At 44.7% G+C, this 17,837-nt stretch overlaps 1 protein-coding gene across 3 annotated transcripts in view; it reads left to right on the top strand.

The window, feature by feature from the left end:
- VLDLR (very low density lipoprotein receptor) overlaps nt 1–9,732 on the top strand; it is a 29,541-nt gene extending 19,809 nt beyond the window's left edge. For 2 of the 3 annotated variants that reach the window (XM_021694310.2, XM_021694309.2), the window contains 11 exons: nt 233–352; nt 478–603; nt 1,641–1,812; nt 2,407–2,625; nt 3,504–3,622; nt 4,165–4,304; nt 4,637–4,778; nt 5,608–5,754; nt 7,093–7,173; nt 8,014–8,183; nt 9,085–9,726. In XM_021694310.2, the coding sequence (XP_021549985.1) occupies nt 233–352; nt 478–603; nt 1,641–1,812; nt 2,407–2,625; nt 3,504–3,622; nt 4,165–4,304; nt 4,637–4,778; nt 5,608–5,754; nt 7,093–7,173; nt 8,014–8,183; nt 9,085–9,120 (1,472 nt within the window). In that variant the 3' untranslated portion in view covers nt 9,121–9,726. Of the gene's footprint in view, nt 1–232; nt 353–477; nt 604–1,640; nt 1,813–2,406; nt 2,626–3,503; nt 3,623–4,164; nt 4,305–4,636; nt 4,779–5,607; nt 5,755–6,628; nt 6,713–7,092; nt 7,174–8,013; nt 8,184–9,084 lie in introns of all 3 variants that reach the window. The other variant, XM_044920832.1, reaches the window with a different exon arrangement.
- Nucleotides 9,733–17,837: the final 8,105 nt, after the last annotated feature.

The raw sequence follows: 17,837 nt of genomic DNA, 5'->3' as shown, positions 1-17,837 counted from the left end.
ACTTAGTACTATTTAGCCAGCTGGTAACCTGCCAAGGAGATTGGGTTTACTCTTCCCCCAAACCCTCCGAGATGCGTATCTTGAAGACAGATTATTAGACCTTAGGAAAGTCACGGGTTTGACCAGACTAACTAGATAAGTTATTGCAAAAAGCCCAGAGTTTAAATGTTAATTGGGGCAAATATCAATTTGGAATAAGGTGTGGGGTAACCCTGGTCCCTTTCTATTTCAGATGTAAACGAATGCTTGGTTAATAATGGTGGCTGTTCTCACATCTGCAAAGACCTCGTTATAGGCTACGAATGTGACTGCGCAGCTGGGTTTGAACTGATAGATAAGAAAATCTGTGGAGGTGAGTCCAGGAGGGAGCCTCAGCCCTTGTGCAGGGAGGGTGGGGGGGCGGGGAGAGATAGGAAAGGACAGTATCTTGCTCTAAGTCATCTAGGCACAAAAGACTAATCCTAATTTCCCTCCTAGATATTGATGAATGCCAAAATCCGGGAATCTGCAGCCAAATTTGTATCAACTTAAAAGGCGGTTACAAGTGTGAATGTAGTCGGGGCTATCAGATGGATCTTGCCACTGGCGTGTGCAAGGCAGTAGGTAAATGGACTTGGACTGGTGTTGCTCTGGTACCTTTGGGAGTAAGTGCTTACCAAGGGTACAGCCAATGACCCCAAGAGTCAACTAAATTATGGAATTAAAGTAGTACAGCTCTTCCTCGACTTATGATGGGGTCACAATAAACCATTGTAAGTTGAAAATATCCCAAGTCAAAAATGCACTTAATATACGTAACCTACCAACTATCATTGCTTAGCCAAGCCTGCCTTCAATATGCTCAGAACTCTTATGTCAGCTTATAGTTGGGCAACATCATCTAACACAAGCCCAGGAAGTGTTGAATGTCGCATGTAACATATCGAGTACCGTACTGAAAGTGAAAAGCAGAACGGCTGTATGGGTATACATGGGCGTCAGCGCATCGGCTGTTCACATCCTCGTGATCACGGGGCTGACCAGGAGCTGCGACTCACTGCTACCACCCAGCATCGTGGGAGAACATCACAAGAGAGGATGGTAGCACATATCACTGACCTGGGAAAAGATCCCAACTCTAAATTCCAAGTGTGGTTTCTACTGGACGCAAACTGCTTTTTTACCATCATAAAGCTGAAAAATCCTAGGTCGAACCATCCTGAGTCCGGGACTGTCTCTTCTTGAGATCAGTGCTACTTAACTCCCAGTGCAATATCACAGGTTAAACAAAAGAGCGTTTCCCTAGACACCTGCCTTGGTCAGTTTCTTTTGCATAGGATACCGTGAATACCTACCAGGTGCAGTCACTTCCTGCTTCCAAAACTTGAATGCAATCCCAGTAAGTAACTTAGTCAACAGCTGCTTAGAAACTGTTCTGGGCTGGTCAGCCACCCTACTGTTGAGTGTTGTGACCCCAGGACTGCCTTCTTGAACAGTGGGAAGTGTTTACAGTTCCCGGGGGCACGGACTGCAGCAAGCATCCTCCTCAGGTGTTTGGGGGTGCCTTTACTTTTTAAGTGCTCCTCCTTTGGGAGGAGGAGACTTAGAAGGACCTTGCCTTCTTAACGTGAAACTAAATAAACCTGACTGCTATCTTGCAGGCAAAGAGCCAAGTCTGATCTTCACGAATCGAAGAGACATCCGGAAGATTGGCTTGGAGAGGAAGGAATATATCCAGCTGGTTGAACAGCTAAGAAACACTGTAGCTCTTGATGCGGACATCACTGCTCAGAAACTGTTCTGGGCTGATCTCAGCCAGAAGGCCATCTTCAGGTAACTTCAGTTCCCTGCTTAGGGTCTCAGCCTAAGTCCTTGGTCTTTGGGAAGGTTTGGAGGAGTTTCTAGCGCCACTCTAGCATCTACTTAGCTGGGACTCTTAAATCTGGACACTGATTGATTCTTCAACTAGTAAGTTACTATCAGCTCCTCACTGGAGACTAACAATTGTGTACGAAGGAAAAGGAGGCTGTAGCTATAGGATTATCACAAAGGGCATCTTAGTTTCTCCTCTTGTCACCCCATTCTTTCTAGTTAATTGACAGCTTTTCACAGTGGCTACCAATAGAAATGGTAGTGACAGCGTTTTCTTAAGGGGAACTCTAGAAACTCAGATGGTATCTCCTGCAACCAACACCTTCACTTAGAAATGGGTCAGTCTTGCTTATCGAGTACATACCAGCAGCTAAATAATGGACATTCTTAGTTAGTATCAGTAAGAAGCATAGTTAAATGATCTGAGTGGTGAGCTCCGGTGTTACTCGAGTTTCTTCTCAACAAAGGTGTGGACCATTTTGTAAACAGAAAGTCCATTCTCCAGGCTCTGATGGTGTCAAACTCTTAAATTTCTTGTGACCTATTCTGTTTCAGTGCCTCAATTGATGACAAGGTTGGTAGACATGTTAAAATGATCGACAATGTCTATAATCCCGCGGCCATTGCTGTTGATTGGGTGTACAAGACCATCTACTGGACTGATGTGGCTTCTAAGACTATTTCAGTAGCTACCCTTGATGGAACCAAGAGGAAGTTCCTGTTTAACTCTGACTTGCGGGAGCCTGCCTCCATAGCTGTGGACCCACTGTCTGGGTTTGTAGTCTGTTTTTTCTAGCCTTTTGGGTGCTATCTGCATATGCCAGGAGCTTTCCTCCTGGCTGAAACAGTACTGAAATCCCAAGACTTACAGCTCCCCACAACAGAGAATTATCCAGTTCAAGAGGTCAGTGGTATCACGGTTGAGTAAGTCGCTTTCTTCCCAGGCCCTCCCTGGCAGTATGAGCACTGACTGACGTTAACGTGTTTGACTTGATGTGCACACAGAACCTGTATCTGAACCCTTATGGCCACCCAGCATCTGTGCAAGTTATTTTTAATGTTTGTCTGAATGCTCTGTCAGGTTAGCTCCGGATGACCAAACCTAAGTACTAACACGAGTTGTGAGGATTTTTTGGTAGCCATATTTCCTCAAAGCTTTCATCTAAATGTCCAAGTTGTCTGAAAGTCCAGTTGAAATAAACGGACCTCTCTAGCAACATTTCACCAAGAGGTTGCCCTAAATCGGTGCTAAATAATATAGAAAAGCATCTTAGGAAGTTGACTAAGCCTCTAGTAATGACCCCTGACCCCCGGGAATCCTCGCGAGAACAGTCAGCCAAGCCCCTCCGATAAAGCTTAACATATATTCGTCTTTCACTCCTCTGAAAGAATTGGCCTTTTGTAAAGGAAATATATAACCTGTGCCTGGGGGTTGAAATACAATTATCACACTTATATAGATTAATATAGTTCATAATAAGCTAAGCCTAGATTCTTAGTGTTAACTTTTGTTTACCCGGAACGTAATTTAGACCGTTACCTCTTACTGTTGGTCTCCAGAGTTTTCTAGTCATTCTTTACATGTGTATCCAAAACTACAAGTTTATCCCTTCTAAACCACTGAGGCTTCTTTCTCATTTAACTCTTCCTAGCTTTGTGTACTGGTCAGACTGGGGAGAACCAGCTAAAATAGAAAAAGCAGGAATGAATGGATTTGATAGGCGGGCCCTGGTGACAGTGGACATCCAATGGCCTAATGGAATTACACTCGGTATGTCTGTCCTTCCTTCCTTGGCCACCAATCCAACGGTCCCCGCAGCTTTCGCTTTCCTCCGTAGTTTATTCTGGACTACAGCAGACAGCTCCCATGGTTCCTTCGATAGCAGGAATTTTGGATGAGAGTAACTGAGCAATGCAAATCCAATGGTGGGGCCTTAACATATTAGATGCTCTGTCGTTACTAGCTTTTCTGTCCATTTGGGCCTAATATGGGACATAAATTCAGTGCATCTTGGGCCTTAGGAACTCTCACCCAACAGGGAAGAACAACATGCTCGCCTCTCTTAACACTCCTATAATGTGAATAACATATCTTAAGTCAGCTCCTTTGAGAATCCTAGGTCCTCCTTTAATCCCCCAGAGTGAGTGTGGGTACAGACCCCGCATGCTGCCTCGCAAGGCTTGTGGCACCCCTTTAGGAACCCATGCTGGAGAAGGAGCCATGAGAATAGAATATCGGATTCCCTGGATCTTTTCAGTGGAAACCAGGGCCGTGATGGCGTCTCATGAGCTGACAATTCTTTTCCTCCCCAGACCTTATCAAGAGTCGTCTCTACTGGCTTGACTCCAAGTTGCACATGCTGTCCAGTGTGGACTTGAATGGCCAAGATCGCAGGATTGTCCTCAAGTCTCTGGAGTTCCTAGCTCATCCTCTCGCGCTGACCATATTTGAGGTGAGATGTGTGTGTCACCTCTAAGTGTGGACCTCTGACTTACTAGAGCGCCTCAGGGGAGAAAGGACAGAACAGGAATGGGGCAAGGAGGGATGGGCAGAGGAGCATGACCCGAGAAACTGCTTTCACGTCAGACATGGGACAAATTCGATGCTCATTTCCTATAGCACTTGAAGAAGCCTGAACTTGCATCTCCAACAGTGTAACATCTAACCTCCCAGACCAGTGTTCAATAAATTTGCGCCATTAAATTGCCAGAAAATAACGATGACCTTAGATACAGACTTGTCTTCATCCTAGGTGTTCCTGCTAATTTGAGGGTTCTGTTTTAGGATCGTGTCTACTGGATAGATGGGGAAAATGAAGCAGTCTACGGGGCCAATAAATTCACTGGGTCAGAGCTGGCCACTCTGGTCAACAACCTTAATGATGCCCAAGACATCATTGTCTATCACGAACTTGTCCAGCCATCAGGTAACGGGAACAAGCACAGCCCTCCATCTGGAAGGCCCCTGTAAGGACAGCAGTGTGGTGTAGTACCTGCTTGGTTATCAGTGGCTCTTTAACAACTCAACTTGCTCTAAAATGGAACTTTCCCCTCCAGTCCCCTGCCTCAAACACGTCCAACATGGTGTTTTTTGTTTTGATTTCTGACCTCCTAGTGAAGGAGCTTTCAGAACTTCAGCTCTTCCCTTTCTTTCCCACCCTCAGCATTCAGGCTTTTGTTCCAGGCTTTTCCATACCTCCCGGCCTTCAGTGCCTTGTGCTAAGACTCTTGCACTGTCCTCCAAAGTAGCTTTTATGCCACCAACTTTTCCTACCTCCCCATCATGACATAGCTTCTATGCAGATCCTCAAACACATCTATCTGGTCACACCAGCTCCTACTCAAAATATTTGACTGTTTCTGTCTAAATGAAACCCTTCAACCTCCCTCTAGCTGGGTTCTGTAAGGCAGAGTGAAGACCAAGGAGGACATGCTCATCTCCTTCCCCTGAATCTTCGCTCTAAGCTTCGGGCCTGTAATGGGTGCCTCCTGCCCCCACCTGCTTCCTCACCACCCACCCGTTCCAGGCATAATCCGTATGCCACTTTCAAGAACTTTCTTTGGATCTGTGGTAGCCTTAGAGCATACTGCCTGTCCTTGTATTTCTTCTTCATCATATTGAACTTGAAGGTTGGACAGAGGAGACAAGTGTAATCTCCCTGGGAACAAAGACTCATGTCTCCAGTATCTAGAATCGGGCTTTAGGTATAGCAGGGACCACAGGACCTCTTTTAAAGGACTTTTGTCTCTGAATAGGTAAAAACTGGTGTGAAGAAGACATGCCGAACGGAGGCTGTGAATACTTGTGCCTGCCAGCGCCACAAATTAATGATCACTCTCCAAAATACACCTGTTCCTGTCCCAATGGGTACAATCTGGAGGAGAACGGCCGGGAGTGCCACAGTAAGGCTTTTGACTTTTCAACCACCAGCAGGACCTAACAACAGGCAGCCGAATAAGACACTAGCCGTAAACCTAGCCCGGATGTTCAGAATTCTGCTTTCACCGATTCTTGGAAGAGATTTGAGAGTGTATCTGCTGCCCAGTGCATGCCAGGTTGCTCATGTCATTCCTTCACAACTGACTTCTCACTCACTGCCGCAGTGGGTGAGTCTATAGGTGACCACAGTGTGAACGGGACTATCCTGATGTGTCCCAGTTAATCCCGCGAGAGCACTGAGCTAGCCAACTTGCAGACAACTGAAGTCTTAATGTTTTCCTCCAGAGAGACAGGCCACAGTTACGGGAAACCTTATGGCCCCAGAGGGCGACACCGTCCTAAACTCACACTTACACCCACCTTATTTTCATCTTCTGTTCTTAGCTTTTGATTGAGTGGCAAATTAAATTCTCACATTGTGAGCAAGGAGCTCCTATTGTGAGGTTTTTATCAGCTTAATACGGAGTCCCTGCAGGGACTAGCTTGGTTTACCGAGAACATCATTGCAAGGCAATCTGACAGTAAGACTAGTATGTCTGATACTCTGTCCTCGAGAGCATTTCTGGTAACTTCCAGGACGGTACCAAGAGGGCTAAATGTGAACATGTATCTTTTTGAATTGTCAGATCACAAATGCTGACTGTTCTGGCCCAAGTCTCGTGTGTCTCTGGTTTTGCGTGAAGACTTCCTTTCGGCTTTGACCCGGCAACTTAGCTCAGCGGTGACTTGTCTATTTCCCGTGGGGTTAAAACAACCTTTCGAGGGGTTTGTCTGGATGAAACAGCTAGCCGCTCTGGAACCTTGGCCTTAACCAGGTTCTTGGTCTTTATAATTCAGGTTCTGCAGTTCCTGTGACTTACAGTGAGACAAAAGGTATCCACACAACAGAAATTGCACCAACTAGTGGACTAGTTCCTAGAGGTACTGGGCCCAGTACTGTGCACTGTGAATCTCGACTAACAGCCACACTCTTTGTATTTATTGCTTCCATAATTCATGCAGACCCTGTAACCACTAGTTCTGCCCCTCGCTGGTAACCTACATTTCAGCTCCAAAGCCTGAAAGCCTGCAACTCTTCGCCTGACCCAACTTATGAAGGTTTCTACTAGACAACTCTTAGTGAAATAGCTATTCGAGCGTGTGACTTTCCAATCTTTCTAGACTAGTTGTGCCTGGAATGCAGTGCAGTAGGTACTGACCCGCAGTGATGGATGCCAGAGCATGAGGTGCTCCGCCCGATGGGTCCGTTTCTCAGTCTGAATTCACATCCATCTAAATTGATTCCTTTCATTCTTCTGTAGGGATCAATGTGACCACAGCAGTATCAGAGGCCACCGTCCCCCCGAAAGGCACCTCAGCTGCCTGGGCCATCCTTCCTCTCTGTAAGTACCTTCCCCACACATCTGGATAAACTTGTTAGACGCCCACCAGGTGGGCATTTCGAATCCATCTAGAGACACCCCTCCCACCGTCACAGTACTCGTGACCCTGATTACGTTCGCTCCATCCCCAGCCTGGTACACTGAGTTGAGTCCATACCTTTCTCTTTGATGGTATCCTTGGCACTGTGAGCAGCAGTCATACACACTCAACTATTACATGAAAGGTGCCCATTGCGCTCTACCTCAGGGGTGTTAGTCTGGCTAAATACATTCCTTTAGGTAAAGAGCACTGTTTTCTTCCCCTTGGAAAGGTGTAGAATGCTTCATACAGAGGAGACATGCAAATGCTTAAATGCTTTCTTGAGGAGTTGTAGGACTTGTAGAGGGTAAATTAGAAATAGGTAAGAATCCTCAAACTCAGGGGGAAGAACCTCGAACAATTACTGGGTGTGGGGATTCTGAGTCCCTATGTGTGCTATAATGGTCACTTTGTCCTGGAACACTGAAGTCCAAACTTAGCAAACACACCTGGGGGACCACTTGAAAAGCTCTCCAGAAAACTCTGAAATTTTCATTCAGTTGGCCTGCACCGGGGCCCAGAACTCTCCACTTGCCCAAATGGATGTGCTGAGCTTAACACCAGTCCACAGAATAATACTTGATCACTGGTCTGAACTTGTTTCAAGCTCCTGGCCCATTTATAGTCTAACATCTAGTTATGCTAGCTTCCCACAACATGAAATTTTTATTAACGTCAAGTCTCATGGGTTCCTGAACATGACCTCTTTTTGTATGTTTTGAGACTAGACCCTGCTTAGTCACCTTCTCACTTTTTCTCAGTGCTCTTGGCAATGGCAGCGGTAGGTGGCTACTTGATGTGGCGGAATTGGCAGCACAAGAACATGAAAAGCATGAACTTTGACAATCCTGTGTACTTGAAGACTACCGAAGAGGACCTGTCAATAGACATTGGTAGACACAGTGCTTCTGTTGGACACACGTACCCAGCAGTAAGTCAGCTTTGGGTCTTGCTACACCCTGGCTTGCAGTAGGACTTTCTGGAAAGGAGACCACTAACTCAAGCTATGGCTGCTTGGGCTAGGAAGAGCCATTAGGATCACAGAGCCACCAAATAGATCTACTGCGCCTGGAGATTAGACAGTCTAGCCTGTCAGAACACATGCCAGTCAGTTGATAAGCATCTGTCCCAGAAAGAATGACAAGTAAGTCAACCGAAGGTCATCACTACACTACTGGAGATATTTTTGGTTATAGAAACTAGATGTGAATAGTAGCACGAAGCAAGGGGCTCCTATTTGAATTGCCAAGTCAGCTGTCTCCCGGACACTTAAAAGTTTGCACATCCTATACAAGGGAACAGGGGAGTTGGCTTAAAGTCAGCATATTGAGCAAGATTCCTTTAGCCATCATTACCAAATGCTTGAAAGTGGCCTATCCTGCCGACTGCAGCTAGCTTCCTTTCAGCAGGGGAGCTAGTCCCCTGTTCTTCAGTTGAAACCCAACTGGAGTATTTGGCCTTCACTTAGGGAACAGTCTGAACCAAAAAAAAGGGGCTCAGCGCTCCCTCTCAAGCTCTCTGGTGAAACAAAGAACGGTGGTCCATTCATGGCCCGCATGTGTCTTTTCCCCATTTTTCTCCAGGATTTACGATCATTCAGTGGAGTGGCGGCATCAGCTCCACTGTTTTCTCTCTCTCCCAAGTAGACACCATTGAATTCAAGTGAAAATGCACCAGTGACACAACTCAGTACTGCGTTAGATCTGACTTCCCTTCCATGTCCCTTCGGTCTCTGGATGACACACTCAAAAGCAAGGTCCATCGGAGAGACTGGAGTGAGTACCACCACTGAGTGATCACCATGCTCATCCTGTACTTTTTCTCTTCCACAGATATCGGTTGTAAGCACAGACGATGACCTAGCTTGACTTCAGAGACGAGTCTTTACCTCTGAGGTCTAAAACCAATAACCCTCCACTTCGGAACGGTAACCGAGCCACAATCGGAAGTCTTTCTTCCTCCAGTCTGGAAGAACGTCAAGATATCTTTACATGGATCAAGCTTGTATACTTGACCGTTTTTATATTACTTTTGTAAATATTCCTGTCCACATTCTACTTCAGCTTCGGATGTGGTTACCAAGTGTCTAACCCTTGAGTTTCTAGACAGTATTGCCACATCTGGCCAGAGATGCACTTTCCCTAGAAAGCCATATTCCAGCAAGGACACCCACTTGTGCTATAGTGTATTCCATCTGTACATACATTGTATAGGCCATCTGTAAATATCCCAGAGAACAATCACTATTCTTAAGCACTTTGAAAATATTTCTATGTAAATTATTGTAAACTTTTTCAATGGTTGGGACGATGGCAATAGGATAAAACGGGTTCCTAAGATGAAATTGCCAAAAAAATTTGTAAACTAATTTTGTACGTATGAATGAAATCTTTGCCCTCGGTGGAGGTCTGCAAAGACTGAGTGTTCAAACTACCGTACATTTTTTTTCAAGTGCTGAAACCATTAAACCAAGCAGCTTACCCATGGTTTGTGCCTATTCCTCTAGGATAAACCTCTATCAGCAGCCTGAGTAGTATCAAGCATTCTAACTAAATATATGAGCTAGATGATACAGATCTTGATGTTGTGTAACCAGGCCTGTAAATTGGCTAGTTTCTCTCACAACCAAGTACTGAAAGAACAAGGTACCACTTACTCTTCACTCCCGAGATAGTTATTTTGTAAAAGAAGCTAGCTTAGCCTGTACCTAAAATTCCTCTTGTTTAGAGGCAAGTTCCTTTTCTGACTAATTTGTTTCCTGATCTAGAAACCTATGCTAAGATTTCTAGCGGTTCCGCTTCTTCATACTTAAGTCTCTGTTTTCCATGTTCTGTCCTAATATGTAGCTCCAGGACAAGTGCCCTCTTGTCCTTGAGCTTGTCCTTGAGCAAAGCGTGTCCGTCTTTTATAAGTCTACACCATCTACCATGAAGAGAGCTAGAGAGGTAACGGGTAGCACCGTTCTTGAACACTCTAAGGCAGTGGTTCTCAGTAGGGTTAACCTCTCCATCCCCTGGGAACTTGTTAAAAAGGCCCCTTCCCAGATCTGCTGAGTGAGGAACTTGGGGGGTGGGGTCCAGGAACGTGTTTTCACAAGCCCTTCGGGTGATTCTGATGTCAACTACAGTTTGAAAACCACTGTTCCAGCGGGACTTCATGGAGAATCTATCTTCTCATTTTGCGGTCTGGCTGGCAGAAGATCCTTCTGTGGACAACGTCTGAAATTTTTAGTATGAAGAACAGATAAGGAATTTGGGCAGAACAAATAGGAGCACAGGGCTTTAAATAAGTTTTCCATCAGATTGGCCATTACTGCCTTTTTCTAAAGTCTCAAGATGTGAGCAAACAAGGGAAGACGTGAGGTTTGGAGCCCTGGGAAGATGCTCTAATTCCAAAGGGAGGTGGAGAGTCTGCTGTAGATGTGATTCCTCTTGGGACACACTGACCAGTGCAGGAGCAAGAGGATGAAGAGATGTTCTGAGTAGCTAAATGGATGGGTGGATGACGCCTATTCTACTTGCTCATGGAATAAAAGTAAGGCGGCTGACACCTTGCTTGTGGCTCAGGTGGAGACCAACGATCTTAGATGAAGTTGCTTCTGCCATATTGTTTCATAGATACCCTGTTGTGATTTTGGTCAAATGGATGAAAGTGAAAGAATAGGCGTGGGCTTTTGTGTGTGTGTTGGGGGTGGGGGATGTATGCAAGTCTGGCATATAGAAGGAAGAGGCTATAGCTGTGAAGGAAGGACTCTGTGTTGTACATCTGTTGCTCCCTCTTCAAAAAGTCATTCCACTAAACAGGATGTGGTCTGCTGACAGAGTATCTGGAGTGCCCGTGTGATAAGTAGGTTAGCGTTCATCGTATCTCAACCCTGAAGGCCATTTGGTTGACCGGGACTTTGACCCTGCTATGATATAAACCCACCTATTTCTTTTTTTAATTGGAGCAATACAAAATTCCTACCTAGGAAGGTTGAAGATAGCAGTGTGTTCTCCCATTACAAGGACTGTATAGTATTAATTAACGTCAAGGCCCAAAGCCATAGTTTTTAAGAATAAAATCAAGCATTATTCTCTAACATCTTCTCTTAGATTCCAATTCCTACTATGTTCTTTTAAGTTCTAGGTCCCACTACTCCAATCTTCAAAGAGTATAAAGTATTTCCTTCTTTTCCCCTTGCCCTACCTTAAGTAGCCAAGGACAGAAACCCACCTGAAGAGTTGAAAAAAATGAAGTAACTAGATCTTTCTACTGAAATAAAAATAGTTAACATAGCTAGTCAATTCAGCTTGTACTAATAGTTCATGAGGACCTAAATAAAACCTTGGGCTTTAGTATCCAAATAAGAACTGTAAGAATCCTACATGACGCATACTGGTGTAAATTTGCTATATCTGTAGAGTTTACTAAAGAAGATGATAATTAGTTAAGAGGTAAAATAGGAAGCTTATCTAACACTAAAAGAGAGTGTTTGGAGTTAAATGTGTCACACAAAGTCACTGAACGTGGGTCCTCCAGAGACTTTAGGAATTGCTACCCAGATTGATAAGCGATGAGTAAACAAATATGTAGCATCTGGTAAAGAAATCCAGCCAAGTCCCTGAGTCCAAATTCTCAAGTGACCTTTATAAGCTATCTATTTGGCAAGAAAGAATCCCAGTTGTTCAACCAGCTCCCTGAAGACATTCTTATAGCTAAATTAGAGCCATGGCATCATCTTCAAGCCTACGGTGTTCTATTCTTGACAAACACAAGGCAAAAGAGAAAGAGAGAGAGAGAAGCTTCAACTTTGGCACTTCTGTTCCTTGTATCTTTGGAAGTCAGATACCCTTCTATAAAAGAAAAGAAAAAGAAGAAGAAAAAAATGAGAAGACAGGCTTTAAATAGCAAAACTATAGGACATTTAAAGAACTAACTCTTTAGTTTAATACTGAGAAATGGGAGAACTAAAGTATACCTTTTAACTATCCTCACCCCCAAAGCAAAAGATTCTGGTGGAGTTTTCTTTGTCATGTAGTGTAACTAGAGGAATTTCCTAGAATTCTTACCTAGTGAAGTAGTTTATTCTTTTGAACCCAAACGGAAGCTGGAATCCTTGATTTTAGCAGCAGGGAAACCTGCAAGAAGCATATGCACTTTTGCTGTGATAACTTAGGTCCAAGAATTTAGAATACAACCTGCTAATCTTGATCACTGAGTTTGAGCTCCTCAGCTTCATCATCAAGTATCGAGCCTGCCTCTTTGGAAAAATTGGGAATTCTATGTTCATGTTTCTGCCATACCATGGACCTAAACTGTGGAGATTCAGGAATACATAGAAGTAGAAAAAGCCTTCAAATATACCTTGTTTCCAAATATAGGCAACTTTTGTGCATACACCATCCTTGTCTGCTTTCATAGATCAAAAGCTGAATCAGAGTTAGCAGTGGGGGTCCACAGGTATTAAGGAACAGAGGACAGCGGTGTCTCAACTCTCTATTTTATCTCCCAAATCCGTTGAGCATTTCCAAGCCTGGCTCATTCAAGAAACAGGGATGAAGTGGACCACTGACTGATAGTGCCCCTGTAAACCTACCACCCAGGGTCGTAGAAGCCAGCGTCAAACAGGCTGAAGGTGGGGTACGGGCTCTGCAGGGGACCCTGGGCACATCAATAGTTTTCTTTTTCATTGCGCTTAAGGGGAAAGTTAGATTGTCAGCAAGGAAGTTCCCAAGCACGGACTCTGGTGTCAGTCTTGATGTGGTCGCTTGGGCAAGCTACTAATCCCCTTGGTGAATGGACAAGATGGGGACTGTGTTGTGCCATGGCGAGGGTTAAGGAGAATGCAGAGAAGGGCTCAGCACGGTGTCTGGCATTTAGTGGGTACAAGGCAGGTGTTACCGCTGGAGATCATTCTCGACGCTATGCCTCTCTTTGTGTTCATTGTGGTACGATCTAGAAACTGGTATGTGACTTTACCAGTCAGAGTTACAGTAACTTAACTCATTATTGAGCATAACATGCATTAGGCCTTGTCCCAAGGGTTTTCCACTACACCTGCCTGATGAGATCTATGTGTGACACTCAGGTAGTGATATCACCTTTATATAGTTAAAAAAAAAAAAAAAAAGCTTCAAGGGTTACATGATTTAAACCCTAGACATGTAGCTGGTGTGTTTCTACCCCAACCTTTTGACTTTACTGCCTGGAACATGGAAACAAGTATTTGGTGGCCTGCACAGTCTTTGCATGGCAGCTAAAGCACTTTGAATCTCCCTAAACTTCTTAGTAGTTTAATAATGTGCTAAATAAATGCTGGCATGTATTTTATTTGATCTTCACAACAACCCAAATAGGTAGGTGTCTTCATTTTATAGATGTGGAAACTGAGACCACAGATAACATGGGGATTCCAAACCCTATGAGTTTACTGCCATCCCCTCTCAGAAAAGGAGGCAGAGCTGTGTAAAGGTTAAGCTGGACATCACACTGCATATTTGCGGAGTCCCTTTACTACTGATGGTAGGGTCCTTCAGCAGTTTCCCGGTGTCTCAGATGCCTTTAATGGCTAGCATCCAATATGGCGGCATACCAAGAGACTAACACTCGCACTACGTTAAGTCAGCGCGGAAGAACGTTGTTATGTGCCCATGCCTCAAGATGTCAGAAGTTCCAGAATTACTTTCCTTGTGAAGTAGAGGTAGGTTACTGGATTGCAAACTAAAAGACAAAGATCCCCTGAAGGAATTTATGGACATGCAACATCCCTCCTGTGTATGAAGATAATTGGGGAAAACAAGCTGTATCAAAACCAATTGTTCATCGTAAGGCTCTCATAAGGAAAGACATGCCCAAGAAGACAGGGAGAACTGTGACTTGGGTCAAGTGACTGATGGATCTTAGGTATTCTGGAATCAACCCCTGCTTATCTCATTATCACAGACATGCGCGGGGGGGAAGAATTCTTCGCACAAAATGACTGGCTTTGAGAAAACTATCTGGCCCCTTTTAAAATGTCACTCAATACCAAAATGTGACTTAAGAGCATGTAATGGTCCAGGAGTCCAGAGCGTACAACCACATTACTGTCCTCAGGATCTTCAGAATTCTAGAAATACATGTTGGAATGCATCCAGTCCTGCTGACCTATAGATAAGCAGTTTTCTTTCATTAATGAACTGTACATGTAACTTAAATAAAAGTTTATTTTTGAGATGACTGTCATAAGCCTTTCCTTTTTCTACACAACTTTTCAAAAAGCTTTTCCTCAAATCCTTCTCCTCTTTGCAACTGAATCACGGAAGATGGCTCGGTCACCCCTTCGTGGAAAACAGCTCAGGTCACCTAGATCTGGACTCATCAAGCTTAAAGGATGGGAGATGTCCCCTTTCTTGCCATCCTTAGAAGTACAGTTAGTGTCTCCCTAGAGGTAGCCATAACATCACCCTCTCACACTCCTCCTTCCCACTCTTCCCATGGAAGAAATGAAAATCAAAGCTATCACTACCAGGCAATGTGAGGGTGACAGAGTCTAACACATGCTTCCTGGCCAAAGGGAGGAAGCCCCAGGGTGGCAGGACAAGACAGGCCTCGACAAGCAAGTAAAATCATTTTGATACTTTCCCCTCATCAGTTCTTCCATGGTTTGTGTTGAAATTCATGTAGAAGAAGCCTAACTGTTTGTGGGCCTTAGAGATATTCCATCTGAAACTTGTCCAAGCAGGAGCCCCCACTTGTTGGAATCACGTTGTGTGCTAACCTTTGAGATTGGTGCAGGGAATCCACAAAAGTAGTGGGAGGAAAGTAAGTTGAGCGAAAAAGAAATTGCAAAGAAAAAAAAAAGAAAAGAAAAATCTTTGAAAGATCAAGAGTGAGTCCTTCATGAATGCAATGCTTCGCTTCATGAGTGAAATGATGAGTCAATACCCGCTGTGCAGTGATAGGAAGGCAGTGAGTTTGGATGTGTCCCCCCACTTCTTCATTAGCTGGAGCCACAGGTAAGCTGCTTACCATCCAAGCCCTGTCCTCCAATGAAATTAGAACACCCACCTGCACAGGGTTCTCATAAGAGAGAGAAGCAAGACCCACAAAGTGTTTCGCTCAAATAACTCCTGTCTTCCTCTCTAGTGCAAAAAGTCATGCTTCATTTCTTATTAAAAAAAAAAAAAAGTTAAAATGTTTCACTTATGTCTTCTTGGAGATCTGATTCTGGTCTGTGCGCTCACATTAAATCCCATCTGTGAGCATTCCTTCTCAGGTGTCCCCTCAAAATGCTAGGATTTGGTGATCTGTTTTTACTCCAAGGAATGAAGAGGAATCCTCCCACACCTGTAAACTTTGCAGAAAGCCTTGTGTGTGTGACCCTCTGCTGATTCAAAGGCACAGGTTCAAGGTCAAGTTCACCAGTTATACAGAGAGGTCTGTTTAATCAGTGGGAGAGGAAGACGCTGAACTTTATACCACTCCAGAAGGTCAGGTTAGCATGCTCTTTGGATTCGACATGCTCAGCAAATGTGACGGGTCCATAATCTAGGAAATGGAGAGTGCTAAATTTTGGTTCTGAACATCTAACCTAATGTTGTAGTTACTCTTCAAAGGCATTTCGGCTACCTGTTGATTGAGGACAGACCGTATTTCTAAACCCAGAGTCCTTTAGTTTTCTTAAATTCGCCCATTTACATGTGAAGTTTGCTAAGGATTAGTTTTTTGAAGGCAAAAGCAAATTTGCCTTTTGGTCTGACCCCAAAGGAATAGCCCCATGATTTCCTGAGTCGAGCTTATAAATGCAGGAGGATGACTTTAGGTAACAAGTTAACAATCAGCATTCCTTCTCAGGCACTGGTGCTCATTCTAGCTGGGCGTTGGGCACAAAACAGACATTTAGTATGTCAGATAGTGATAAGAGCTACAAAGAAAAACAGAACAAGAGTAGGGGATAAAGAATGATAGAATGTGCTGTTTTAGGTGCAGTGATCAAGGAAGCTCTCCAAGGAAGTGACTTGAGCAGAGAACCTGGACTAGAAAGTGTGGGAGTGAGCCCACTGAGGACACAGCCAAGGTGGAAGTCTGGGGCAGGAACATGCTTGATTCTTCCACCACAAAGCAAGGCAGCCACATAGTTGGGAGCAGCCGTGGCAGAGAAGGAGGAGAGAAGAGTAAAGACCTAGTGACGTAGACATCAAGGGCCATGGTTGGGATTTAGGATTTTACGTAATGGGTTTGGGAGCAGCAGAATGACTTCCCATCTTAAAAGGAACATGCTGACTGCTTTGATGACAAGAGACTGCAGGGATGCAAGGGCGAAAACAGGGAGATAAATCAACTGACTATGGCAGAAGGGCAGGTAGATGGCCATGGCTTGGGCTGGGCTGGTGGGGAGGCAAGACAGCTGTACTCCACATCTGGCCTGTCATGTCAGGCAGGTACATGCCCAAGCTTCCCCCAGGAGTGGCCAATGGGTCATGATAGACAGTCACCTCATTCAGGAGAACCCAGCAGGTTCCTATCTCAGCTGTGCTCTCCGTCTGCAGGGTATCAGTTCGGCTGCTCCCAGACTGGGCACAGGTGACAGGCCCAAGCCCAGCACTGGGGCAAAAACTCAACAAGGCTACATGGAAACCAGGGAGAAAGCCATGCTTCTCCTCCCTAACAAAGGAAGTCTGAATCTAGAAGAAAAGAAGAGCCTGGACCGTAATTCCCAGTCCACACAAGTGCAAGCCTTTCACCCATTCAAAGGGAGTTCTTTCCTACATTCAAGGTAGAGCCTGTCTAGGTATACATCTCGGCAGAGTCATTCTGGTACAGAGCTCGGAGCTAGCTCTAAAGTAATGTCTTCTAGAGGCATGTTTTCCTCAGGTGGCACCATATACATACACACTCACACACACACACACACACACAATGGCTTTAGACAGGATCAAGCCTCTTCCCTCTATCCAACCACTTTATCTTTTCCATATTACCTGCCTTCTCCTTAAAGGCATTAGAGAATTATCCAAACCACTTTCCCTAAGAAATTTTAGGGTCCTGGATTAGAAGAGACACCAAAGTCACAGAGTCTGGTACTTGTCTGATTAAGATGGTCACAGGCCCCAGTTGGGGAAGCAGAAAATGCCTGAAGTTACCCAGCAAGGAGACCCCTATTCATCAACAACACCCCAAGTCCCCCACAGAGTAACAATCACTCTCTTAAGAAGGCTCGAAATTCAGCAACAGCTTGTGAGCCTTTAGTATAGAAAACAAAAGAGAACACTGTTTTGCAAAGTAAGAGCCGCCTAGAACTTAAAAATTGAGGAAAGGGCTTTTTTTTTTTTTTTTTTTTTTTAATGTATTAAGAAGTGAGGTAAGGTTCTGAAGGGCACCCATGCATGTCACAGAATGGAAGCCAAGTATTAACAAACAGCTTTGAAACAGAAAAAGCAGCCTCTTCTCAGACATCAGCCCCAGTACCTGTTTCCATTCAGGAAAGAAAAGCAAGCTTCTGTATCTGGGGATCTGGGAGCCTCCCGAGAGGAGGCTGAGAAAAGAGGCTACGTGCATTTCCCCTCGCTTCTCCCTCCCCTGCAGCAGGCACTGTGTTTCAGCCCTCTGTGAACTGTCTCCA

Source organism: Neomonachus schauinslandi, chromosome 13 (genome assembly GCF_002201575.2).
Source record: "Neomonachus schauinslandi chromosome 13, ASM220157v2, whole genome shotgun sequence".
Classification (NCBI taxonomy): domain Eukaryota; kingdom Metazoa; phylum Chordata; class Mammalia; order Carnivora; family Phocidae; genus Neomonachus; species Neomonachus schauinslandi.
This window is presented reverse-complemented; position numbering and strand designations above follow the sequence as displayed.